Source organism: Rhinopithecus roxellana, chromosome 1, assembly GCF_007565055.1.
Source record: "Rhinopithecus roxellana isolate Shanxi Qingling chromosome 1, ASM756505v1, whole genome shotgun sequence".
NCBI lineage: Eukaryota > Metazoa > Chordata > Mammalia > Primates > Cercopithecidae > Rhinopithecus > Rhinopithecus roxellana.
The window spans coordinates 117,898,198-117,925,237 of record NC_044549.1 but is presented as its reverse complement, the minus strand read 5'-3'; the positions used below and the strand labels follow the sequence as shown (position 1 = coordinate 117,925,237).

Genomic DNA, 27,040 nt, shown 5'->3' with positions numbered 1-27,040 from the left:
CCTAAAAGTTATCATATCCTTTTTAAGACATCCTTCAATATTTTTGTGATTTCAACTCCCTCCCCATTCTTATTACCATCCTTCTTATCTCAAAATTCATCCATGTAATCTGGGTAGTTAGATTATGTGGTTTGGAATGACATTTGAAAAATATTAAGAACTTAAAACATATTTCTGTTAGGAAAATATCCTTAAATCGTTATAGGTACAACTAGGTGTTAGAAATATAATGTACTATGCAAAGCATTTCCCATTATAACTCTGATACAAATGTTCTCAACAGGCGATGAACACCAGGGAAAGTGGCAAAGCTTCATCCAGTTTAGGTCTTCAGGATTTTGATTTGCTGCGGGTAATAGGAAGAGGAAGTTACGCCAAAGTACTATTGGTTCGATTAAAAAAAACAGATCGTATTTATGCAATGAAAGTTGTGAAAAAAGAGCTTGTTAATGATGATGAGGTAAGCACTGCATATTTTATTGTTTCTAAACTGCTTAAGAATACTATTCTTTTTTTTTTTTTTTTTTTTTTTTTGAGGCGGAGTTTCGCTCTTGTCACCCAGGCTGGAGTGCTAGTGGTGCAATCTTGGCTCACTGCAACCTCTGCCTCCCAGGTTCAAGTGATTCTCCTGCCTCACCCTCCCAAGTAGCTGGGATTACAGGCATGCACTACCATGCCCAGCTAATTTTTGTGTTTTTAGTAGAGATGGGGTTTCAACATGTTGGCCAGGCTGGCCTCGAACTCCTGATGTCAAGTGATCCGCCTGCCTCAGCCTCCCAAAGTGCTGGGATTGTAGGCATGAGCCACTGCGCCCGGCCAAGAATACTATTTTAAAGAAAACCTCTATGTTTGTGCTTTATTATCTCATTCTGCTTTTCTAAATATGTGCTAAGTAAATGAAATATATTATTTCAGTTTACTTTTCTTATAGACTGTATAAGATATTTAAAGTAATTTGATTATTATTAGATTTTTTTAGAAAAACAAAAATCAAACCACATTATTATTATCAGGAGAAATACCTGAGCTTTGTAAAACTTTTCTAGACAGTTTTATAATACTGAAAGATTTACTAGTGTTATTTTTTTCTTTGTTTGTAAATTTTCGTTTCATGATTATCAAAGGTTTTGATATTTAGCCTAGTTAACCATTGCATTTGCAACCATTGAATTGCTCAGAGCAAATTTATCATTAATTGTGATATCAGTTTGACATAGCTTTCTTACATGTTTCAAAACAGGATATTGATTGGGTACAGACAGAGAAGCATGTGTTTGAGCAGGCATCCAATCATCCTTTCCTTGTTGGGCTGCATTCTTGCTTTCAGACAGAAAGCAGGTAAGATTGAAAGATAATAGAATGATTGCTTCATATTTTTGGTCATATTACACAGTTAGAACCTTTCTGCTCTAATTCATGAAGTAGACATCATGGAGGACGCAACAGTTTAGGCTTGTAACTTCCTGCTAATAATACTTACATCAGTGATATCAGTTTGATATTAGATCAGCATTAGGAAATGACCTACTTTAGGCAGAAAAAGAAATAGCCGTGTCATAATTATGGCAATAGAAATCCAACCTTTTAAATATCCCCAATATTCTAGTTTTATGACTTAAAATTTTCTAGAGTTTAACAAGGAAGAAAAATACCTTGACAGTCAAAAATTACTTATTTAGCAAATGCTGAAATTAGGATATTAATAATTAACTCTGGGTTGCAAGTGGTACTACTTTAGAGCAGAAGTAGTCGGTTACAAAATTATTATCATGCTGGTTTACTTTCTTGTATCTTCTGTATCTTCCGTACCCTAGATACTGTTTGTTTCCGCCAAAATTTTGGCATCTTTTTAAAGGCTAAATAGTAGAGAATGCTGTCTGTTGTGATGGTTTCTGAAAATGCAAAGTTACACTACCTTATTTTGAATCTTGATTTCATGGGTTCTCTCCTGTGTTTTAGATTGTTCTTTGTTATAGAGTATGTAAATGGAGGAGACCTAATGTTTCATATGCAGCGACAAAGAAAACTTCCTGAAGAACATGCCAGGTGAGTTTTTGTTTACTGTTTGTGTTGTTTTCTTTTCGGGGCCTTGTGGCTTTTTATGTGCAGAGGTTGGAAACAGTAGATAAATAATTTATTTTTCTACAATTAATTCTTCATAAGTCATGCAGAGGCTGAGCTAAAAGTTACTTTACATTATATATGTAAGTGTAAAACACTTATATATGTGTAAAACAATTATAGTGTATATGATTTTACATTTATACACATACGTGTACGTACACATGCACACAGTGCTTCCTAAGCAATTGAAAAGTGTTAACAGTATTAAAAGGGAAACCTTTAGTCTACTAAAACCAATCTTTTTCAAATATTTTGTCTGTTTAGCATCAGCCGTTTAAATAATTGAGACTAATAAACACTTATTAGTCTTTTCAGGTTTGTAGTGGTCTCTCAGAGAGTTTTTCACGATAGAAGTGCTATTCATACATACTTGAGAGTAATTAAATGATCCCTCTGGCTGGGCACAGTGGCTCACACCTCTAATCCCAGCACTTTGGGAGGCTGAGGTGGGCAGATCACCTGAGGTCAAGAGTTTTGAGACCAGCCTGACCAACATGGTGAAACCCCATCTGTACTGAAAATACAAAAATTAGCTGGTTGTGGTGGCAGGTGCCTGTAATCCCAGCTACTCAGGAGGCTGAGGCAGGAGAATTGCCTGAACCCGAAAGGCGGAGGTTGCAGTGAGCCGAGATCGCACCACTGCACTCCAGCCTGATGACAGAGCAAGACTCCATCTCAAAAAAAAAAAAAAAAAGTATTGAATATTAATTTTGTGCCCTTAATTTGATATTAATATACAAGATTGTAAATTGCTTATGTGTTGGAGGAGATAGGTGGGAAGGGATCATGGCCTTGAGTAAAAGGTTTAATCCATCAGTACCATGTTTTGTTTCTTATTCATAATCAGCAGTAATTCTCACCCTTTCCTACTTCACAAGAGTAATGCCAAAATGAAGCACGTGAGTTTGTGTATGTATGTAATTATCGTGCAGGGAACAAATATTAGAAATTTCATTTAAATTAAAACCTTTGGAAAATTTGCTACTTCATTATTGCATGTCAAAAAGTGATAATCTTTAATTTCATAAGAAGATATAAATTGTACTTATCTAATCTTGAGGCCAAGCTGGGTTTTTTATTTGGGTTTTGTTGTTGTTCTGGTGTTCATTTATTTTCATTGTGTATTTATGCCTTATCAAATGGTCACCCTTCTAGCAGAGCCACAGATGATATTTTGAATTGCAAACATAGCCAATATTTGTTCCTTGTTTGTTCAGTTGAATGTGGGAAAGCTAGTCTGGTTTTTACTATATTAATGTGCCAGTTCTGGTTTTATACCATCTTTGCTTTTGTAAGAACGAAAGCCCAGGATAAGGGCTTAAGTTCCCAAATCACAGAATTAAGTAGCTCGAAGGTATATGTTATGTCCCTCCACACATGATCATGATAATATGCCAGCAAAGCAGCCATACATCAGCTCAGGTGTTCCATTTTCATTAGTCAGGCCAGAAGTTCTGGGTTGTCACCAGTGAGTTGGTAGCATTTTTTTTAAGTTCTTCATTTAATATTGAATTTTATAGTTTGTAGAGTATTTTCATTTAATTCGTTTTCTAAAACCTTCATGAGGATTTTATGGTTTTGAGTAGTCAACTCGTAGTATTCTTTCTATTCTTGACCCCATCAGTGGTTCTTAGCCTTCTCGGGGGATCATGGGTCCCTTAGAGAAGTGATGAAGCTTTGAGGACTCTGTAGATAGTGCATGTACATTTGTGCATACACCTTTGCCCCCAGTTGTAGAAGTATGGACTGCCTGAAGTTCACCCAAGGACCCAGATTAAGAACCCCTGTTTGAGGCTTATCAAATTAATAGCTTTATGAAAAATGTGAGTTTAAGTTAGACAGGAACTTTTACAATTGTGTCTTGGGCTCAGATGTTTTAAAGTAGTTCTTCAGTTCTTTTTTAAAATTTGTTCCTAATATCACTGGGAGAAAAAAATATGTTTTGATACGAATTTTTGTGTTTCCGGTTGCAAATGTAGAACTTAAATATGGTTGAATCAAATGACTTATTTTTTATTTTATTTTAGATTTTACTCTGCAGAAATCAGTCTAGCATTAAATTATCTTCATGAGCGAGGGATAATTTATAGAGATTTGAAACTGGACAATGTATTACTGGACTCTGAAGGCCACATTAAACTCACTGACTACGGCATGTGTAAGGTGAGGAAAATTTTCTAGTTATTTCAAAAGGTCTTCAGCAGCTATTTTAAAAAGTCTTTAGTCTTTGTAAAATAACTTCATGTTTAAAGGTGGAGAAATGATTACTAATGTTGCTAATTTACTTAAGAAAGTTTGTGGAATTCTAGCACAAAGACAACATTTGCAAAATTTGTATCTTCTGTGTTATGTGTACTAAAATAAGAGTTAATTTCTTTTTATTATACCTAACTTTTTATTTTGAAAGTTGAAATATAATTAAAGAAAATTTGGAAATAAAAATTGTCTGCAATTCCACTGCTTAACACAACCATTTGTATATGACCTTCCAATTTTTGTTTAGTAGTGAATCTTATATAGTGCATTCAGGATTTTCCTCAGAAGTAAAACATTTTTTATATTTAAATTTTAAGCATCTGACATAAAGCATAATAGGATAAAACAAGAATTTTAGTTACTCTCAGAATATGTCTTCTTTATTTCTTGATGTTTTATTCTTTTTATAACAGTGTTCCATTTTAAAGGTCTGATATTTTCCCACAAAATGCGTAAGGAACTACTGCTTGTTAAGGTAACTGATACCAAATTATCCTCACATAAACAACAACCAGTATGTAAATGTGTGAATTGCATTCCCTGTTCACCTGTGGGAAGTGCCTCCAGAGTCTGGAGATTATCTAAATGCTAATAACATGGCATATGACAACCTAGTTGTATCGAAGATTTAACTTTATTATTTGTTCACCATGTATTAAAGAATAAAATATTCACTTAAACTATGTTTGATTTTATGTACAGAATTCAGCTGCACTTTTCCCATGATACTTATTAATTAATGATTTTTTTTTTTTTTTTTTTGGAGACAGTCTTGCTCTGTCGTCTAGGCTGGAGTGCAGTGGCACAATCTTGGCTCACTGCAACCTCCGCCTCCTGGGTTCAAGCCATTCTCCTGCCTCAGCCTTCCAAGTAGCTGGGATTAAGGTGCGCCCTATCATCCCTGGCTAATTTTTAATTTTTAAGACAGAGTTTTGCTCTTGCTGCCCAGACTGGAGTGCAATGGCACGATCTCGGCTCTCTGCAACTTCCACCTTCCAGGTTCAAGCAATTCTACCTCAGCCTCTCGAGTAGCTGGGATTACAGGCATCTGCCACCACACCTGGCTAATTTTTTTGTATTTTTAGTAGAGATGGGGTTTCACCGTGTTGGCCAGGCTGGTCTCGAACTCCTGACCTCAGGTGATCCACTCACCTCAGCCTCCCAAAGTGCTGGGATTATGGATGTGAGCCACCATGCCCGGCCCTTACATATTTTTATTATACAGGTTTTCAATCATAAACAATTAGAAAGCTTAGCGAGTGGAACCCCTGTGTACTTATCACTTATATTTATGATACTCTTTTGATCTCATTTTTTTTCCCTGAGGGATTTTTTCTCATTTTAAAAAAAAGTGACAGTGATAGAGGAGTCTTATCCCCAAGAATAAATGAAACTGAACAAAAACCAATGAGAGTATTAATCTTCATATGAAGTGCACAAATTAAAACAATGAGACTTTTTTCTTTTTTTTGCCTATGAGATACTGGTTTTAAAGTTACAACAGTCTATATGTACAAGAGTTTAAAGAAATGGGCATATGTCACTGGTGTGTGTATAAATTGTTACAGCCGGGCGCCGTGGCTCACACCTGTAATCCCAGCACTTTGGTAGGCCGAGATGGGCGGATCACGAGGTCAGGAGATCGAGACCATCCTGGCTAACACGGTGAAACTCCATCTCTACTAAAATACAAAAATAATTAGCCGGGCGTAGTGGCGGGCGCCTGTAGTCCCAGCTACTCAGGAGGCTGAGGCAGGAGAATGGCATGAACCCAGGAGGCAGAGCTTGCAGTGAGCCGAGATTGCGCCACAGCACTCCAGTCTGGGCGACAGAGCAAGACTCCGTCTCAAAAAAAAAAAAAAAAAAAATTGTTACAAACCTTTTGAAAAGCAGTTTGATGGGGAATTATCAGGAATCCTAAAGATGGCCATGTTCTTTGATCCAGTAATTCTGCCTCTTGGATATTCCGAGTAAACATTTTGGTTTATGAAGAGAGATTTCTGACTAAAACTTTTATTGTAGTTTATGATAGATATTATAAAGTCACTTAAGAAGATCTTTATTTTTATTTTATTTTTACTTTTTTTTTTTTAAATAGAGACGAGGTCTCGCTGTGTTGCCCAGGCTAGTCTCAAACCCAGGAGTTCATAATGTTAGCATTTAGATAATCTCCAGGCTCTGGAGGCACTTTCCTCAGGTGAATGCGGAATGCAGTTCCTACATTCACTTATTTGTCTTATTACTATGTGAGGATAATTTTGTTCCAGTTACCTTAACAAGGAAAGCAAGCCATAGCTCCCGGCTGAAGATATTTATAAAAAATGCCTAACACATGATGGCTCAGACCGGTAATCCCAGCACTTTGGGAGGCCAATGCAGGCAGATCGCTGTAGCTCAGAAGTTCGACACTAGCCTGGGCAACATGGCAAAACTCCATCTCCACAAAAAATAGGATAATTACACTGTAGTCCCAGCTACTTGGGAGGCTGAGATGGAGGGATCACTTGAGCCTGGGGCTGTAGTGAGCTGTGTTCACACCACTGCACTCCACCGTGGGTGACGGTGAGATCCTGTTTAAAACAAAAAGACATAACAATGCTTATAATGCCTATAAAATGCTTATAACATTAGGTGAAGTCTTAACATACAGAGTTGTCTGATTCTTTTATGTGTCGTTCTGTTATGTAGCATCACACGTTGGTTCTGTTTACATTTCAGTATTTTTCAAGTTGTTATTTTAAAATGTTATGTTAAATGTGGTTACCAATTGCCTTATAGTACACTAATGCATTTTAATAACATTTCAAAATGTTATTTTTAAATAACAACTTTAATGGAATTACTGCATTGTTTAAACAATGAAAATGGGCAGGATGTGGTGGCTCATGCCTATAATCCCAGCACTTCGGGAGGCCCGGGCAGGCAGATCACTTGAGATCAGAAGTTTGAGACCAGCCTGGCCAACATGGTAAAATCTTATCCCTACTAAAAACACCAAAAAATTAGCTGGGTGTAGTGGCACACCTGTTGGGACCACAGGAGACTAAAGCAGGAGAATTGCTTGAACCTGGGAGGCGGAGGTTGCAATGAGTGGAGATTGCGCCACTGCACTCCAGTCTGGGTGGCAGTGTGAGACTCTGTCTCAAAAAAAAGGAAGAAAAAAAAAAGAAAATATAATCACAAAAATGAATTAAGACTTTTCTCTTGGCCGGGCGTGGTGGCTCACACCTGTAATTCCAGCACTTTGGGAGGCCAAGGCAGGTGGATCATGAGGTCGGGAGATTGAGACCATCCTGGCCAACACAGTGAAACCCTGTCTCTACTAAAAATACAAAAAAATTAGCCGGGCATGGTGGTGGGTGCCTGTAGTCCCAGCTACTCGGGAGGCTGAAGCAGCAGAATGGCAAGAACCCGGGAGGCAGTGGTTGCAGTGAGTGGAGATTGCGCCACTGCACTCCAGCCTGGGCAACAGAGTGAGACTCCATCTCCAAAAAAAAAAAAGACTTTTCTCTTTTTGTCTTTCTTAGTCTTTTGTTACCCTTACTGGAAAATAATATTGGCTTCTTATACATTTTCATTTCTTACAGGGATCCTCAATCAGGTTAGTCCAGGTCTTTGATAAATTTGAGATATTTATTGAGTAGGTCTTTAAATCAAATGTCCTCCTACCTCCCTTTCTGCCTTTCCCCCTTCTCCAAGAGCTGCCTAGGGCGGGTGCAGTGGCTCACGCCTGTAATTCCAGCACTTTGGGAGGCCAAGGCAGGCAGATTACTTGAGGTCAGGAATTTGAGACCAGCCTGGCCAACATGGTGAAAACTCATCTCTGCTAAAACCACAAAAACTAGCCAGGTGTGGTGGCGTGTGCCTGTAATCCCAGCTACTTGAGAGGCTGAGGCAGGACCATCTCTTGAACCCAGGGTGGGGCGGAGGTTGCAGTGAGCTAAGATCACACCACTGCACTGCACTCCAGCCTGGGTGACAGAGTGAGACTCCGTCTCTCTCTCTCTCTCTATATATATATATAAAATTAAAAAAGTAAGTTTATGAGACATTCACCCTCCAAAAGTTTGAATGCTCTTTTATGACTTAGAGTCAACATTTAGCTTACCTGAAGCTTGACTTCATGCAAGTGTTGGATGAATTTCTTTATAAAGATTGCAGAGGATAGTGATGAAAACTTGAATTAATATCTTTAGAGTTATGTTTGAAATGTTTTATGAACATTGATTTTTTGAGTGGAAACCTTTAGTGGTTTTATGAACTGATGTGCCTTTAAGTGTTTTTTTAATCAACAGAGGAATTCTAATAACATCTATGTTATGCTGTAGAAAACTCAGCAAGTGGACCTACATTCCGACATTCACTCAACAAGTGAATGATTAAGCATAACTGTTACAAGTTAACAGAATACATCTCTTACCTCTGACTAGTGCACTGAAAGTACATGTCATTTATCATGAGAATGTATTTCCATTGCCAATAATAGAAAACAATAAAAACCATATTCACATCACTAAAAATAGCATATATATCCCTTTTATAAATCATTTTAAAAATTCTTGGAGTCACAACATATTACTAAATATTTATTCTAGATGTTTATAGCAGTGTTATATATAATAGGGTGAAATTTGAAGAAAAATATGTTCACCATGCCCAGAATATCTCTGGAGGGCCACATAATAGTGGTTGCCTCTAGGGAGCTGGAACTGGGTGAGTCAGGGACAAGAATGGAAGGAAGGGCCAGGTGCACTGCTCACGCCTGTAATCCCAGCACTTTGGGAGGCTGAGGTGGGCGGATCACCTGAGGTCATGTTGGTCAGGCTGGTCTCAAACTCCTGACCTCAGATGATCCACCCACCTCAGCCTCCCAAAGTGCTGGGATTACAGGCATGAGCCACTATGCCCGGCCTGTATTTTAATAGCTACAGGATGGAAAAAATTAAGGCAAAACACACTAACGGGCATAGTAAAGGAACTACCCAATAATTAATGGGGCAATCACCAAGAAGTTGTAACAAATATAAACTTGCATACACTCAACAACACAGTCTCAAAATACAAAGAGTAAAAAAGGACAAAATTAGTATGAGAATTTCACAATCTCCAATCATGATAGGAAAAGTTAATATGAGAATAATCTATATTAGAAAATGATACATCACACATACTAAAAATCAGTAGGCAGAGAAAGATTTGGAAAGAAGCTAGAGCTTTTATATATATATATGTAGAATATGTATGTCTATATGTATGTGTGGAGTGAGGGAGAAGGAAGAGAGACATTAGAGAGAGCGAGACTCCCTGCATGTAAAGATTATCCTTTTAAGTACACATGGGTTACTGGCCATATATTAGGTCATAAAGGAAATCTCAATGTATTCCAGTGAACTAATATTCAAACCATTCTCTGGCCACAAGGCAAATAAAAAAAAAAAAATCAACAGGCCAGGTGTGGTGGCTCACGCCTGTAATCCCAGCACTTTGGGAGGCCGAGGTGGGTGGATCATCTGAGGTCAGGAGTTTGAGACCAGCCTGACCAACATGGAGAAACCCCATTTTCTACTAAAAATATAAAATTAGCTGGGCCTGGTGACACACGCCTGTAATCCCAGCTACTTGGGAGGCTGAGGCAGGAGAATTGCTTGAACCCGGGAGGTGGAGGTTGCAGTGAGCTGAGATTGTGCCATTGCCTGGGCAACAAAAGTGAAACTCTGTCTTAAAAAAAAAAAAAAAAGTGTTCTTAGGAAAATTAAACAGAAGGAAAATATTGTAGTCTTATTAATGGTTGTATTAGGAGGTGAGATTTAAAATGCTTCTTTTCTTAATGAAATATGCCTTATTCTACTAATATTAAAATTTTGGTATTAAATTTTAACTTGTATGTAAATTATTTTAAATGCAAGTCTTACCTTAATTGAATCAACTCTAACAACATCTAATGAGGACAGGTTTTCTTCAAGCTGTTTAGTTGTGATCTGTGATTTTAATAATAAAGGCAGTTGCTAGGCATGATGGCTCACGCCTATAATCCCAGCACTTTGGGAGGCCGAGACGGGTGGATCACTTGAGGCCAGGAGATAGAGACCAGCCTGGCCAACATGGTGAAACCCTGTCTGTACTAAAAATACAAAAATTAGTCGGGTGTGTTGGTGCCTGCCTGTAATTCCAACTACTCAGGAGGCTGAGACACAAGAATTGCTTGACCCAGGAGGTGGAGGTTGCAGTGAGCTGAGATCGTGCCACTGCATGCCAGCCTGGGTGACAAAGCAAGGCCCTGTGAATAATAATAATAATAATAATAATAATAATAAAGGCAATTGTTCTAGTGATGTTAAGTGAGTTTAATGTATCACTACAGATGCTGAACTTATATGATAGGTGAAATAGAAAGGGGGAATTTAAAACAGAATTTTTTATCTCATTCTTTCTTTCTGTTCTTTTTAATAAAAGGAAGGATTACGGCCAGGAGATACAACCAGCACTTTCTGTGGTACTCCTAATTACATTGCTCCTGAAATTTTAAGAGGAGAAGATTATGGTAATAAATAAATTGGTGGTATTATTTTAGCTATTGCTAGATGGGTGGTTAAATGTGGTGCCAATTACATTACAGTACACTAATGCATTTTGATATCATCTTATTAATATAAGCATTCTTGATCCTTTTAAAAACTACACGGAGAGCCCCAGACTTTGAAATCAGAGACAGTGGGACCTTGACAGTATTTGGGGTTACCAAGCTGAATAATGTTTTATTAGTGACAAAACTAAGCAGTAGCAGGCACTATTCTAAGCAGTTTACATATATTAACTAAGTTAATCCTCTTAATGCTGTGAGGTAAGTACTGTTAATGCTCCTTTTATAGATGAGGAAACTGACATACAGAAAGTTTAAATAACTCGTCTAAGATCAAGGATTCAGAACAGCACCCATGTGACTCCAGAGTCATGAACCCCTGGAAGATTTTTCAGACTTCCTGTGATATTTCCCCCAGGAATCTGAAAGATGGTGGAGAGATTAACTGTATCTCAGGCACCCGAAGATACACCCGAGAAAACATTTGACTTTTTGGGTTTTGGCCCTCTGCCTTCAGCAGATATAAAGGAGAATGTGGTACTTGTGAAAGCTGCTCAGAGTCTGCGTCCACTGCCCTTCACTGGTCTTTATCAGCTAGCAAAAGATCGAATTTAAGACCAAGGAGATAACTCTGAAATACAATTTAATTATATCCTCAGCACACAATATTAGATATTGGGCATGAGTCTGAAAGTAGACATACATGGAAAAAGAAAGGTTTTTTTCCTCATAATTTTATTTTTAGAATTATCTTTTAGGTGCCTATCCTTGTAAGTGAAGCATTTCTATAATCTTCAGTGCCTACCATGATAGTTGGAATGCATTTAGTTTCCTTTTTCATTGTTTCTTTTTCCTTTATGTGATAAAATCTCTAGTTACTAACTTTCAAGAATGCAAACTGTATAATTTATTGCTTTAAAATTTCTTTCTGAAGGTTTCAGTGTTGACTGGTGGGCTCTTGGAGTGCTGATGTTTGAGATGATGGCAGGAAGGTCTCCATTTGATATTGTTGGGAGCTCCGATAACCCTGACCAGAACACAGAGGATTATCTCTTCCAAGGTAATTTGGAGTATTTTACAGAGGTTCTCTGAGAAAAACCTATTCTAGAGTACAAATGAGAGTGATTCAGGTTACTACTTTGAGTAAGAAAAATGAGCATAATCTGGAAAATATACTTCTGACTCATTGTATTAGGTTTTGTTGTTGTATTTGTTTGTTTTTGAGACAAGGTCTCACTCTTTGGCCCAGGCTGGAGTGCAGTGGTGCAATCTCAGCTCACTGCAACATCCATCTCCCTGGTTCAAGCAATTCTTCTGCCTCAGCCTCCCGAGTAGCTGGGATTACAGGCGCACACCACTATGCTCAGCTAATTTTTGTATTTTTAGTAGAGACAGGGTCTCACCATGGTGGCCAGGCTGGTCTTGAACTCCTGACTTCAAGTGATCTGCCCACCTTAGCCTCCCCAAAGTGCTGAGATTACAGGCATGAGCCACTGCGCCCGGCCTCTGTGTATTAGGTTTTGATGTTTTTTAATACGTTCTTTCTTCTCTATAGTCTTCACTCCAGTTCACAGTTACCTTCTCATACTCAATATCATAACAGGGGTTATTTAGAATTATCCATCACAGACAGATTAGAGAAAGGAATCCTGTGGCTAGAGAGGATAATCTTTACACAGGGACCCTGAGGCTCGGTGCATAAGTTCAAGAACAGTATGAGGGGAAAATAGAGCACCAAGGTGATGAGTGATCAAAAGATGGGGGAAAAGGCCCCACATCAGGGAATATAAAGAATTGACAGAAACAAGCAGACAAGTACAGGGACCTCTAGCACGGAATCCAAAGAAGTGTGAAAACTGCTATAAAATTCTACATTTAGTAATTAAAGCCATCACCAGATATAAATAGGCATGTCATATAACAGAAAGCCCAAATGGCCATGGAATATGTGAAAAGACATTCATTCTCACTAGCAATTAAGGGAATGCACACTAAATGTTAATGAGTTACCATTTCATATCAGTACATTTGATTAAAATATTAAAGTTGGGGCCGGGCGCGGTGGCTCAAGCCTGTAATCCCAGCACTTTGGGAGGCCAAGGTGGGCGGATCACAAGGTCAGGAGGTCGAGACCATCCTGGCTAACACAGTGAAACCCCGTCTCCACTTAAAAAATACAAAAAATTAGCCGGGCGAGATGGCGGGCGCCTGTAGTCCCAGCTACTCGGGAGGCTGAGGCAGGAGAATGGCGTGGACCCGGGAGGCGGAGCTTGCAGTGAGCTGAGATCCGGCCACTGCACTCCAGCCTGGGCGACAGAGCGAGACTCCGTCTCAAAAAAAAAAAAAAAAAAAATTAAAGTTGGATATTACCAGTGCTGGTGAGGATGTGGAGCAACTGGAACTCCTCTAGACTGCTGGTAGGAATGAAAACTGGCGAAACATTTTTAAAGAATAATTTGGCAATGTCCAGTAAAATTGCATATTGTATATGCCAAGCATTTTACAAATGTTATTTAAGCCTCATAACAATCCTATGAAGTATTTTTTTATTCCTATTTTACAGATGAGGAAATTGAGGTACAATCAGGTAGTCAAAGAATAAGACATTCATGTAAATGATAAATAGTATTCAGATTAGAGGCTTTCTCTGAGAAGAATGGAAAAGAAGGGGATTAGGAAAGTACAAGAGGCACTTCAGTTATATATGTAATATCTTATTTTTTCTCCTGGAATGCCTTAAGTATCTTATAATAAAAAATTGAAAGATTGCTTCCAGGCACAGTGGCTCACGCCTGTAATCCCAACACTTTGGGAGGCCGAGTTGGGTGGATCACTTGAGGTTGGGAGTTTGAGACCAGCCTGGCCAACATGGCAAAACCCCGTCTCTACTAAAAATAAAAAAAAAATTAACTGGGTGTCATGATGGGTTCCTTTAATCTTAACTACTCAGGAGGCTCAGGCAGGAGAATCACTTGAGCCTGGGAGGCGGAGGTTGCAGTGAGCTGAGATTGTGCCACTGTATACCACTGGGCGAGACAGTGACACTCTGTCTCAAAAAAAAAAGAAAAAAGAAATTTAAAGATTGCCAGGTGCAGTGGCTCACACCTGTAATCCCAGCACTTTGGGGGTCCAAGACAGGAGGATTGCTTGAGCGCAGGAGTTCAAGACTAGCCTGAACAACATGATGACACCCTTATCTCTACAAAAAAAAAATTAAAATTAGCCAGCCATTGCTGGCTGCAGTGGCTCATGCCTGTAATCCCAGCACTTTGGGAGGCTGAGGTGGGCGGATCACTTACCTTCATGAGGTCAGGAGTTCAAGACCAGCCTGGCCAGCATGGTGAAACCCCATCTCTACCAAAAACACAAAACTCACTGGGCATGGTGGCACATGCCTGTAATCCCAGCTACTCAGGAGGCTGAAGTGGTAGAAGCCCTTGAACCCGGGAGGCAGAGGTTGCAGTGAGCTGAGATCGTGCCACTGTACCCAGCCTGGATGACAGAACAAGACTCCATCTAAAAAAAAAAAAAAAATTAGCCAAGCGTGATGGTGGCGCCTGTGGTCCCAGCTACTTGGGAGGCTGAGGTGGAAGGATTGCTTAAGCCCAGGGAGTCAAGGCCACAGTGAGCTGTGATTGCACTACTGCACTCCAACCTGGGCAACAGAGCAAGACCCTTTCAAAAAAAGAAGAAAAAAGATTAAAGCCATGTAAAAGTTAAATATAATACTATAATTTCTATCTTTCTAGTTATTTTGGAAAAACAAATTCGCATACCACGTTCTCTGTCTGTAAAAGCTGCAAGTGTTCTGAAGAGTTTTCTTAACAAGGTATAAACTGTGTATAAAAACATTTTGTGATTTGTCTCTTTATATATCAAACTGATCAGTAGCAGTTTGGGAAATGTAAAATTCCAAGACAGTAGAGAATGTAACTTTTTCAGTTTGACCTAGAATTTTCTCTTACCCAAAGAGTAATTGACAGCATTAGATCCTGAGATAAGTTAGTTGTCCTTTCCATTTTGGCAATAAAATTTACTCCCCAGCTATATATTACATATTTTTTTTGTGTGTAAATAATACATACCATATTCTCACATAGGGGAAGATTTAATCTTTGGGTTTAGCCATAATTGTACTTTGAACTCTGTTTCCATTTTTTCTGTGTCGTTATCCATAGAATCTATTTATTACCATGTACTTTTTGAGCACATGGGCCACAGTGCTCCCTACAAATGCTCATGTCGAAAATGCTATAATTAGGTAAAATTCAGAAGAAATGAAATGCTGTCTTCGGCTCTTAAAAATGTGAACATCATTCAATTGTTTGTTGCTGTTGGTAGGCTAGAGGAGTTTTAGAATCTAAGTGTGGTCTTGGCAATCATAAATTCTACCTTAAATAAATGGTATGATAGAAAGGTTGATGTACATTTACCTTCTAAGGTAAATAGATAGTGAATTTTAATAAAATAAGAAATTGAAGCCTTTTTAAAAATGAACAATTTATGTGAGGAAAGATTTAAAATTGAAACCTGATTTTTCACATAATGATGAAAAATGAAGGCAAGAAGTGTTGATATGTGAAATAAAATACCTTTTATCAGAAAGAAGAATGGGAACATATTCTCATTCATAGTAATGAATAAGCCAAGACTTTTTATAAGTTGCAGGCTTGGATTAAATTTATAAGTTGGATTAATGTCTTACACAGGTGATGATTTGTTGCTGTAATTGGGCATGGGGCTTTTAAGCTAAAAACAAACTTCTGATGAAGTTTGGAGGTTTGCATGTTTGACTCTCACACTAGGTCATGCCAAATAAATGGCTGGGTGCTACTCAAATGATTCTGCTGTTCTCTTTTTCCTCCTATTTTTCTTTAGCAAGGAATTGGTGATGATTCTCTGTTTTAATTACATGATAGGTGGAGAAGGTGCCACAAGGAAATCTTACCTATCACAAGCTTCAAATAACTCAATTTGTTCTGGAGTTGTACTTTCTAGAAGTAAAAGGTAGACCATTCCAACTTCAGAAATAAGACTATCATGTGAGGGCACAAAACACAGATCACAAAGATGATTTATTTTAAAGCATGATGTTCACCCAATTCTTGAAACATTTCTTTCACCATAGGACCCTAAGGAACGATTGGGTTGTCATCCTCAAACAGGATTTGCTGATATTCAGGGACACCCGTTCTTCCGAAATGTTGATTGGGATATGGTATGTAAATTTTGATTACTTTCTCTATTAGGTTTCATTATTATCTTCGGCCAAATCTTTTTCTTTTTTTTTAAGACAGAGTCTTGCTCTGTCTCCCAGGCTGGCGTACAGTGGCATGATCTAGGCTCACTGCAACCTCTATCTCCCAGGTTCAAGCAGTTCTCCTGTCTCCGCCTCCCAGGTAGCTGGAATTACAGGCACGCACCACCACACCCAGCTAATTTTTGTATTTTTAGTAGAGATGGGGAGTTTCACGATGTCGGCCAGGCTGGTCTTGAACTCCTGACATCAGGTGATCCACCCACCTTGGCCTCCCAAAGTGCTGGGATTACAGGTGTGAGCCACCGCACCCGGCCTATCTTGGGCCAAATTTTATTGTCTTAGCTAACATATCACAGCTTTAAAAACTTAAAACCACTTTCTAAACTGCTTTTTAGAAAACTTTTTAAACAAAAAAAATCGATTTTTAAAAAATTTATTGTTTTTTCTGAGATGGAGTCACATTCTGTTGCCCAGGCTGGAGTGCAATGGTGTGATCTCTGCTCACTGCAACCTCCACCTCTTGGGTTCACGCAATTCTGCCTCAGCCTCCTGAGTAGCTGGGATTATAGGCACATGCCACCATGCCCAGCTATTTTTATATTTTTAGTAGAGACAACGTTTCATCATGTTGGCCAGGCTAGTCTTAAACTCCTGACCTCAAGTGATCCACCCGCCTCAGCCTCCCAAAGTGTTGGGATTCCAGGGGTGAGCCACCATGCCCAGCCAAAAAATTGAATATTAATGTAGTAAAGCAGGTTATAATGTTATTGAAGCCAATATCAATGTTTATGCTTTTTTTTTTTAAGAGAAGCAGTCTCACTCCATCGCCCAGGCTGTACTGTAGCTCACGACAGCCTTGACTGAACTCCTAGGCTCAAGAGATCCTCCTGTGTTAACCTCTCAAGTAGCTGGGACTACAGGCATAAGCCATGGTACCCAGCTAATTTTCATTTTTTTTTTTTTTTTTTTTTTTTGAGGTGGAGTCTTGCTCTGTCTCCCAGGCTGGAGTGTAGTGGCACAATCTCGGCTCACTGCAACCTTCGACACCTGGGTTCAAGCAATTCTCCTGTCTCAGCCTCCAGAGTAGCTGGGATTATAGGTGCACGCCACCACGCCTGGCTAATTTCTGTATTTTTAGTAGAGACAGGGTTTTGCTATGTTGGCCAGACTGGTCTTGAATCCCTGACCTCAGGTGATTTACACACCTTGGCCTCCCAAAGTGATGGGATTACAGGCATGAACTGCTGTGCTCAGCCAATTTTTAATTTTTTAATAGAGATGGGGTCTTGCTATATTGTCCGGGCTGGTCTTGAACTCCTGGCCTCAAGTGATCCTCCCATCTCAACCTACCAAGCAGTTGGGATTATAGGCATGAGCCACCATGCCCAGCTCATATTTGTAAATTATGTTCATCATTGCTAATATTGTACCATGCTTCAGGACTCACTTTAATAAGGGAAACAATGAGTGCAGAGGAGAACTGTAGAGGTGCAATTTTTCTAATAATACAGACTTGAGCTGTCATCTAATATGTCTTTTCAGATGGAGCAAAAACAGGTGGTACCTCCCTTTAAACCAAATATTTCTGGGGAATTTGGTTTGGACAACTTTGATTCTCAGTTTACTAATGAACCTGTCCAGCTCACTCCAGATGACGAGTAAGTAATTCTGTACACTGAAATTTTTTTTTAAGTTCTTTGGAAATCCCATTTTTAGTGACTATGCAATGTTTCATGATCAGATTATACTATAATTTTTTTATTTTTTATTTTATTTCATTTTATTTTATTTTTGAGACAGAGTCTCGCTCTGTCTCCCAGGCTGGAGTGCAGTGGTGCAATCTTGGCTCACTGCATCCTCTGCCTCCCAGGTTCAAGCGATTCTCCTGCCTCAGCCACCCTGAGTAGCTGGGACTATAGGCTCATGCCATGACACCCAGCTAATTTTTATATTTTTAGTAAGGACGGCATTTGCTATGTTGGCCAGGCTGATCTTGAACTCCTGACCTCAGGTGATCCACCCACCTTGGCCTCTTAAAGTGCTGGGATTACAGGCGTGAGCCACTGCGCCCGGCTTACACTGTAATTTATATAACCATTCAGTTACTGGTATTTGAATCCACTGTACCATTATAAGTTTTAATAGTAACTGTCATTTTCTCCTTTGCTTTATCGTGCATTATCTCATTTTCACAACAACTTTGTAAACTAGTTAAATTGTCATCTTCATTTTACAGATGAGGAAACCGAGGCTCAGAGAGGTTAAGCAAAGTTACACAGCTATCAGGTGGTAGAGTCAGGATTCAAACCCAAATCTCTCTATCCCGCTGCACTGTTTCCCATTTGACAAGGACTGTCTTTGTCTGTCTAAGTTCCTGAGTATTGCCTTAAGATAGATTCCTAGAAAGGGAATTAGGTCAGAGGGTATTAACATTTTAAAGCTCTTGATATGTATTGCCAAATTGCTTTTTTAAGGAATTACATTGAGTTATTAAATCCAGCCAGCAGTGAGCTGATGTATTTTCTGTACTGCATCTTTTAAAAATATAGCTTAAAATACTTGGGGGATATTTTGATTATTTACCTGTTGTTGCAGATTCATTCTCTCTAATCTCAAGGAGGCCCTTATTGTTTGGCAGTCATTTTACTTCTATCTTATTTCTTACCACATTTCTCCCAGCACCTGCTCCAAACAGTCTCTTCATTTCAGAAGCCTTCAGTTCTACTCCTTTTTCCATCACTGTTAAAGGATTAACCTTGTCTTAATTTGATGCAAGGACTGATAACCTCTCTGGCGTGACCTTGCCTCCTTTCCAGCTGTCCTCCTTTCCAGACCACCTTACATCTCAGAATTGCTTTCTAATTATTTTCAACATTTTCTTATTCCCTACTCTTGGAAGGCTCTCCCTTTACAAAGAGCGTCCCTCCTATTTTCCTAGACCTGTTTCTGTAGTTTTCTCCAATATTTCATTTTGTCAGTTATCTTGTTTTTTTTTTTTTTTTTTTTTTTTTTTTTTGAGACAGAGTCTCGCTCTGTCACCCAGGCTGGAGTGCAGTGGCCAGATCTCAGCTCACTGCAAGCTCCGCCTCCCGGGTTCACGCCATTCTCCTGCCTCAGCCTCCCGAGTAGCTGGGACTACAGGCGCCGCCACCTCACCCGGCTAGTTTTTTTTTTTTTGTATTTTTAGTAGAGACGGGGTTTTATCGTGTTAGCCAGGATGGTCTCGATCTCCTGACCTCGTGATCCGCCCGTCTCGGCCTCCCAAAGTGCTGGGATTACAGGCTTGAGCCACCGTGCCCGGCCAAGTTATCTTGTTATTGGACCTTCTTAGATTTATTTTTTTCTATCTTGCTTCCCTCTATGTAAGCATGCTCAGATTCTCTGATTTTTCCCCCTAACTCATAGTCCCTCTTTGAACAACCACATTTTTCCTCATTTTCATTTCGTCTTGAAGCCTCATAAAAAAAAAAAGTTGGCCGGGCGCGGTGGCTCAAGCCTGTAATCCCAGCACTTTGGGAGGCCGAGACGGGCGGATCACAGGGTCAGGAGATCGAGACCCTCCTGGCTAACACGGTGAAACCCCGTCTCTACTAAAAATACAAAAAATTAGCCGGGTGAGGTGGCGGCGCCTGTAGTCCCAGCTACTCGGGAGGCTGAGGCAGGAGAATGGCGTCAACCCGGGAGGTGGAGCTTGCAGTGAGCTGAGATCCGGCCACTGCACTCCAGCCTGGGCGACAGAGCGAGACTCCGTCTCAAAAAAAAAAAAAAAAAAAAAAAAAGTCAATAGATGTTCATGGTCAAAGAAAAATAAATATGCAGCACCTCTAATCTAACTTCTTCAGACTAGTCAACGTTGATTGTCTTTAATTTTTTTTTTTCTGTCAACACTTCAACCCCTTACAACTGAGCCTGTCTTCCAGCTTTTGAAAGTTGAATCAATTTCTTAATTTCTAAATTATAAAGCATTTTGGGGTGAGTCCTCCCCTCCCTTGATGAATGTAAAGCATTTGGTACTCATGGCTTTGCCTTGGGTAGCCCTGCCTATTCTGGTTCTGTTTCATCTCTGTGACTACTTTTCTCTCATGTGTTTTCCCTGTCCCCTTGAGACCAGGGTGCTTCATGGTTCTGTTCATGACAACCTTCTTTTTGCTGTATGCAGTTTGTACCTTGGAGATTTCAGCCAGCCCTGTAGCATAGATACCAGCTAATTAAATGACTCTCAGTTAAATGGCAAGTGGTTATTGAGCAAAAGGCGTTATGCTAAATACTAGACATTCAAAGACAAGACAGTCTAATCTCCCCAAAAGCATCCTGTCTACTAGAGGAGAAAGATGTGTACCAGATCATTATTTCTGACAGCATTGTGTATTAAAAGGAACACTGAATTTAATCAAAAGATAGGAGTTTGAATCTCGATGCCACCTCTTACCAACTGGGTAACCTTGTATAAGAATTGCATAACTTCTCTGAGCCTGTTCTCGAATTGACTACTTCATAAGGTTGCTGTGAAGAATAAATGCATGATAGTTTCTGAAGCACTTATCCCCTGCCATTAGATCTCCTCAGCTGCATTTCTGTTTAACATGTGACTTCCCCAGTTTGTCATCAAGCAGCTCAAATATATGAAGTCTAAAATCAAAGTAATGACCCTTTATGGTCTCTTTCTATTGTTCTCAATCAGTTCCTTTTTTTAGTTACCTAGTTCTGCTCACTGTACCACAGTGTGTTCCTGTCGTTCAGATTCCAGATGTCAGGGATTGTGGACTACTCCTTTTTCTTTCTTTTTTTTTTTTTTTTGAGACAGAATCTCGCTCTGTCACCCAGGCTGGAGTGCAGTGGCGCGATCCCGGCTCACTGCAAGCTCCGCCTCCTGGGTTCACGCCATTCTCCTGCCTCAGCCTCCCGAGTAGCTGGGACTACAGGCGCCGCCACCACGCCCAGCTAATTTTTTGTATTTTTAGTAGAGACGGGGTTTCACCGTGTTAGCCAGGCTGGTCTCGATCTCCTGACCTTGTGATCCGCCCGCCTCGGCCTCCCAAAGTGCTGGGATTACAGGCGTGAGCCACTGCACCCAGCCCATACTCCTTTTTCTTAACAGATTACATAATACCTGCAGCTGCCAAGTCTTTGTCTATGTTTTCATTATTTCATCATTTACATCAGGTCCTTCTTTTCTCTTCCCATTGGCAGATCCTAGTTCAGGCCTCATTCAAGTCATACCCAGAGTATTGTATCAGCCTCCTAATTGATCTTTACTCCTTCACTTTGCAACCTATTCTGTATGCCTTGTGAAGTACCACTCCAATTCTTGAACCCCTTTAATCAGAAACCTTCGGTAACTCCTTCATTGCCTATTAGGTAACATCTATCCTCTTGGCTAGCATTTAAGGCCTCCCCACATCTGCTCCAGCCTGACTTTCTAGTGATACCTCTTACCATAATACAAACAGTGTTCTCATCAGTCTTTGCTACTCACCATTCACTAATAGTATTATTGTCTCTGCCTCTGCCTGCTCATTCCTGTATATTCCCCCTTCATTTTTACCTGTTGAAATCTTCCCATCTTTCAGAGCCACCTCAGATGCAACCGGATCTTTGATGGATCAAGGTGAAACTCCTAAGAAACATCACTGGCTTCTTTGATTATTAGCCATTATTTTTCTTCCAGCATCATCTGCCATCTAACACACTTCTATTCCTGTGTTCCACCCTAATAAATTACTTGCATTTCCCCAGCCCTACCACAGTCTTTCATCATTCCATTCATTAAGTGTTTGCAAAATGAATACTGCCTTCCTTGATTTCTCCAACTAGAAGTCATGCCTTTCTTTAGAACCGTGGTTAGAACAGGACTTAGCTTGTTGTGTGTAAAATTTAACAAGTACTGCTTTCTCTTCCAGTATGAGTTACCTCCCCTCCTTGAAGGAAGGGACTGTATCCTCTGTAACTTTGTGCTTCTTAGTATGGCATATACATTTATGTATTAAATATTTGATAGCACTACTCACTGTGTATTAAAGTAGAAGCCAGTGTAACAAAATGACAACCTCTCCCCTCTCTGTGACCCAAGGTCTCCCTGTGGTGTTCTCTCCTCATTCCAGGTCTCTCAGTGTACTTGTTCTGTTGCCTTTTCCTTTTGGCTAACTTCTTCTTGGCTATACCATCTAACATCTGGCTGTTGAGGTGACTACTAAATTGAATGCTAATTCAAACCTGGATGTTCACCTGTAACTAAGAATATTGTTCTGGTCAAAAGTTAAGATTAACTGGAATGGTGACAACTGGTGTCTTCTTTATTCGGTCCTCAGTTTCGAACTCCTTTTTGGCTCTAAACTTGCTTGTGGGATTATCGGGGCTTTTTAAATTTTCAGTACTCCATTCTTGATTCGTCTAGAAAATTTTGGGGATTAATCTAAAAATTTATAGATTTTCTTTCAGTACAGTTAACCTAATTATTTGTTTTTTAATCTTATTTTACCATTTAAAGGTTGAAGAAATCTTTATTATGATGATGAAAATAAATTTATTTTTCTTTCAACAGTGACATTGTGAGGAAGATTGATCAGTCTGAATTTGAAGGTTTTGAGTATATCAATCCTCTTTTGATGTCTGCAGAAGAATGTGTCTGATCCTCATTTTTCAACCATGTATTCTTCTCATGTTGCCATTTAATGCATGGATAAACTTGCTGCCAGCCTGGATACAATTGACCATTTTATATTTGCCACCTACAAAAAAACACCCAATATCTTCTCTCATAGACATATATTAATCAATTATTACATCTGTTTTACTATGAAAAAGAAATTAATACTAGCTTCCAGACAATCATGTCAAAATTTAGTTGAACTGGTTTTTCAGTTTTTAAAAGGCCTACAGATGAGTAATGAAGTTATCTTTTTTGTTTAAAAAAAAAAAAGAAAACCACTGCATTAAAAAAGTATCTGTTGCATTAAGGCACGTAGTGGGATTACATCATAAACCTCCCATAATTTTTGTCATTCTGTATTAAATCATTTCAGGGTTTAACTTTGAAATAAAAGATTAATATAAAATGCAACAACTTTTAATATTACCTATTAGTTTTGGAGTTCTTTATGTTTAAAAATTCAGATGTAAATTTTACTGCCTTGGATAAATAAATTATCGATTTTTTTAAGGCAGCAGTTATTAAACTGGTAATAGAGATGCTGCTTGCTTAGAATTGGGAAATTCAGCTGAGTGCAGTGACTGACGCCTGCAATCCCAGCACTTTGGGAGGCTAAGGCGGGCAGATCACTTGAGGTCAGGAGTTCGAGATTGGCCTGGCCAACATGGTGAAATCCCGTTTCTACTAAAAATACAAAAATTAGCTGGGCATGGTGGCGGGCACCTGTAATCGCAGGTACTCGGGAGGCTGAAGCAGCAGAATCGCTTGAACCCAGGAGATGGAGTTTGCAGTGAGCCAAGATTACTCCAGCCTGGACAACAGTGAGTGAGACTCGGTCTCAAACCAAACAAAACAAAACAAAAACCAAATTGGGAAATTCTTCTTGAGCTAAAACACAGACACTTTTTATTATAAATCAGATTCCAAATCATTAACTATTTTTGCAAAACTGGCACAAGTGATTTTTCTTTTTAAGTATATTAACGGGGTAGCTCCCTTCTGAGCCTATCCCTGTATGGGAAACTTTAACTGGAATGTTAATCTATATGATGCAAAGGACCAAGGATGCAGTTGAATGGAAAATTACTCAGTATAAAGAAAGGAAAAAAACGGAAATTTAAAATAGATACAGAAAAGTACAGTGGTAATATTTTTATTTCCTATTGGAGAGTGAATCCCCACAGTTGCTTTTTGTGACTTGATTCAAATGAGGCACTCAATATTGTTACCAAACTTGTAAAAGCATTCCATGTATTCAGTGGAGGCAGAATGTATAATATTTTTTCCTTATAATTTAGTATACAGGAAAATTATTTATTTTTTTAAGTAGGATATCTTAATTATGCTCATTTCTTCCCCTAAACCACATTATATGATTGGACCCTGTTTATAGAGTCTTTAGTGAAATCAGAAAAATAAAGTAGGCATGAATGTTCAGGATACACGTATACACTCACACACATCACAGTATCAGCTCTTTCAGTGAGTTTTTATTAACTGATAACACATGTAACACATAGTAGAATACATTTCAGAGGCAGAGTTCCTTGGATTATTTTTTATTAATATTAGTGTTTAGCAGTTTATTATTTAAAGGGGTGCCAAATATAGTATCCTTCTGTTTATTTTAAATATTTTTTTAATGAAAAGGGACTTAAAAAGTAACCATGATTATCTAAATTACTTAAAATTTTTTAATCTTATTAAGACTTTAGGAAATTATCTAGTTTAAATTTCAAATGTTTTAAAATTTGTAGGCATTTAATAAATTATCTTTTTTTGGAGGGGTGGATGCTGCATTTTCACTGGAAATGTCATTTTTCCAAAGTTTCTAGCTATGTACTCTCTTTCCTTCAAATAATGTAAGTCTGAAAGCAATGAAAACCTCAAAGGAAAATGTTTATATACATCCGCATGTTTATTTAATATGTTTCTCTTAGCACCTGAAATTTCTTTTAAAACAAAAAGCAGTATTCACTTCAAATCATAAACTTAGAATTCTGTATCTGATGTCAGAAATATGTTTATGACCTTGCTTTTCAGTGGTGCTGTTTCCCATAGGGCATTAGTTCTCAGATTTTGGAATGTGAAATAACCACCTAGGAAGTTTGTTTAAAATGCACACTAGTGGGCCACCTTAGACTTCTTTTGGGGCCTTCGACACCTTCTTCAGGTTATTCTTTATGTTTGTCCTGTGGTTAAATACTAGAGTATTCATGATAAAACATTTTGAGAAGGGGTAAGCCGTGAGTTATTACCCACAAATGAAAGCAAATTTTGAATGAATCTTTAAGTTAGGTATCTACCTTCCCCCCAACCCCCTAAAGAAACCTCTCGGTAGTTTCTATCAATAATGTACAAAATGATGAGCATTTTTCTATGATGAGGTTTTAACGATTATTCAGGGTGGTCTTTTGTTTTTAAATCTTTTTTTAACTAATAATATTTACGGTGTATATTTTATACAGAAATGCATTGTAATGTTTTTAATTGTGTTGTTTTTTGCAGTCTTTTAAGTGCCATGCCAATTATTTTTATATTCTATAAAAGTTTGCTGAAAATACTCAACAGGGGAATAGGCAGCGGACAGTCAGAATGGTTGGAATTTTGGTGTTCTAAGAAAAACTTTATTTTGCATAAGCATTTGGTCAGATCATTTTGTGCATATGCAGCCTGGATTGGATGTTAAGTAAATGCTTTTACAGTGCCGGTACATTTACTTAAATCTGTTTTTATTTTTGTCATGTAGAATACTACTGTGGTCATCATAATGTAATCTGTATTTCTGTACTTTTTTTTTTTTTACTTTGAAGTCTTTAAATAAAATGTATAATACCCATTGAGAGTAGATCATTTTTCATATGTAGTATGTCAGAAATTTGCATAAGAACAAAGATACATCAAAATTTGTTCAAGAAAAAATGAAAATTTTAGAGTTTGGAATTTTGCTGTACTTAATTAAAGCAGCATTCTGGTAGAACTGATGCTGTAGTATTTACATTTAATAATGTTATATTTAGCTGGACATAGTGGCTCACACCTGTAATCCCAGCACTTTGGGAGACTGAGGTGGGAGGATCACTTGACCCTAGGAGTTTGAATTCAGCCTGGGCAATATAATGAGACCCAATCTCTACAAACAGAAAAATAAGAAATTAGCCAGGCATGCTGGCAAAGTGCCTATAGTCCCAGCTACTTGGGAGACTGAGGCAGGAAGATTGCTTGAGCCCAGGAGGTTGTGGCTGCAGTGAACTATGATCATGCCACTGCACTCCAGCCTGGGCAACAAAGTGAGATCCTGTCTCTCAAAAAATTTTGTAATGTTATATTTATTAATGTAGATATTATTAAAAATTAGGAATTAAAATATTCTCCACTGTTTTATTTATTTTAGCAACGGGCTCACTCAGTCACCCAGGCTAGAGTGCAGGCTAGAGTTCCTAACCTTGAACTCAGGCTCATGGGAGCTTCAGCTTGGAGTAGCTGGGACTACAGGCATACACCATGACACATGGCTATTTTTTTTTTTTTTTTTTTTTTTTTGCGGGGGGTAGAGATGAGGTCTCGCTATGTTGCCAAGGCTGGTCTCAAACTCCTGGGCTCAAGTGATCCACCCAATTTGGCCTCCCAAAGCGCTTAGATTGTAGACATGACCACCACACCCAGCCCTCTCCAATATATTTTTAACTCATCTTTCCATTCATCTCTAATTAGAAAACAAACTTGTTAAGACATCGGCTGAACATAGAACATTTTAACTGGTTTTAAAACTGAAGCAAGGCTGGGCGCAGTGTCTGACGCTTGTAATCCCTGCATTTTGGGAAGCCGAGGTGGGTGGATCACCTGAGGTCAGGAGTTCGAGACCAGCCTGGTCAACATGATGAAACCCGGTCTCTACTAAAAATACAAAAAATTAGCTGGGCATGGTGGTGGGCGCCTGTAATCCCAGCTACTCAGGAGGCTGAGGCAGGAGAAGCTTGAACCTGGGAGGCAAAAGATTACAGTGAGCCGAGATCGCACCAGTGCACTCCAGCCTGGGCAACGAGAGTGAAACTCTGTCTCAAAAAATAAATAACCGGGCGTGGTGGCTCACGCCTGTAATCCTAGCACTTTGGGAGGCCCAGGCGGGCGTATCACGAAGTCAGGAGATCAAGACCATCCTGGCTAACAG

The 27,040-nt window shown here is 39.0% G+C and overlaps 1 protein-coding gene across 1 annotated transcript in view; it reads left to right on the top strand.

Moving 5' to 3' along the window:
• Positions 1 to 25,712, top strand: part of PRKCI (protein kinase C iota) — an 89,019-nt gene extending 63,307 nt beyond the window's left edge. The window contains exons 9-18 of the mRNA XM_010374966.2: positions 284 to 460; positions 1,241 to 1,338; positions 1,960 to 2,046; positions 4,152 to 4,287; positions 10,834 to 10,921; positions 11,895 to 12,020; positions 14,710 to 14,789; positions 16,089 to 16,178; positions 17,763 to 17,878; positions 22,762 to 25,712. Of these exons, the coding sequence (XP_010373268.1) occupies positions 284 to 460; positions 1,241 to 1,338; positions 1,960 to 2,046; positions 4,152 to 4,287; positions 10,834 to 10,921; positions 11,895 to 12,020; positions 14,710 to 14,789; positions 16,089 to 16,178; positions 17,763 to 17,878; positions 22,762 to 22,849 (1,086 nt within the window). The 3' untranslated portion in view covers positions 22,850 to 25,712. The remainder of the gene's footprint in view (positions 1 to 283; positions 461 to 1,240; positions 1,339 to 1,959; positions 2,047 to 4,151; positions 4,288 to 10,833; positions 10,922 to 11,894; positions 12,021 to 14,709; positions 14,790 to 16,088; positions 16,179 to 17,762; positions 17,879 to 22,761) is intronic.
• The last annotated feature ends 1,328 nt before the right edge of the window (positions 25,713 to 27,040 follow it).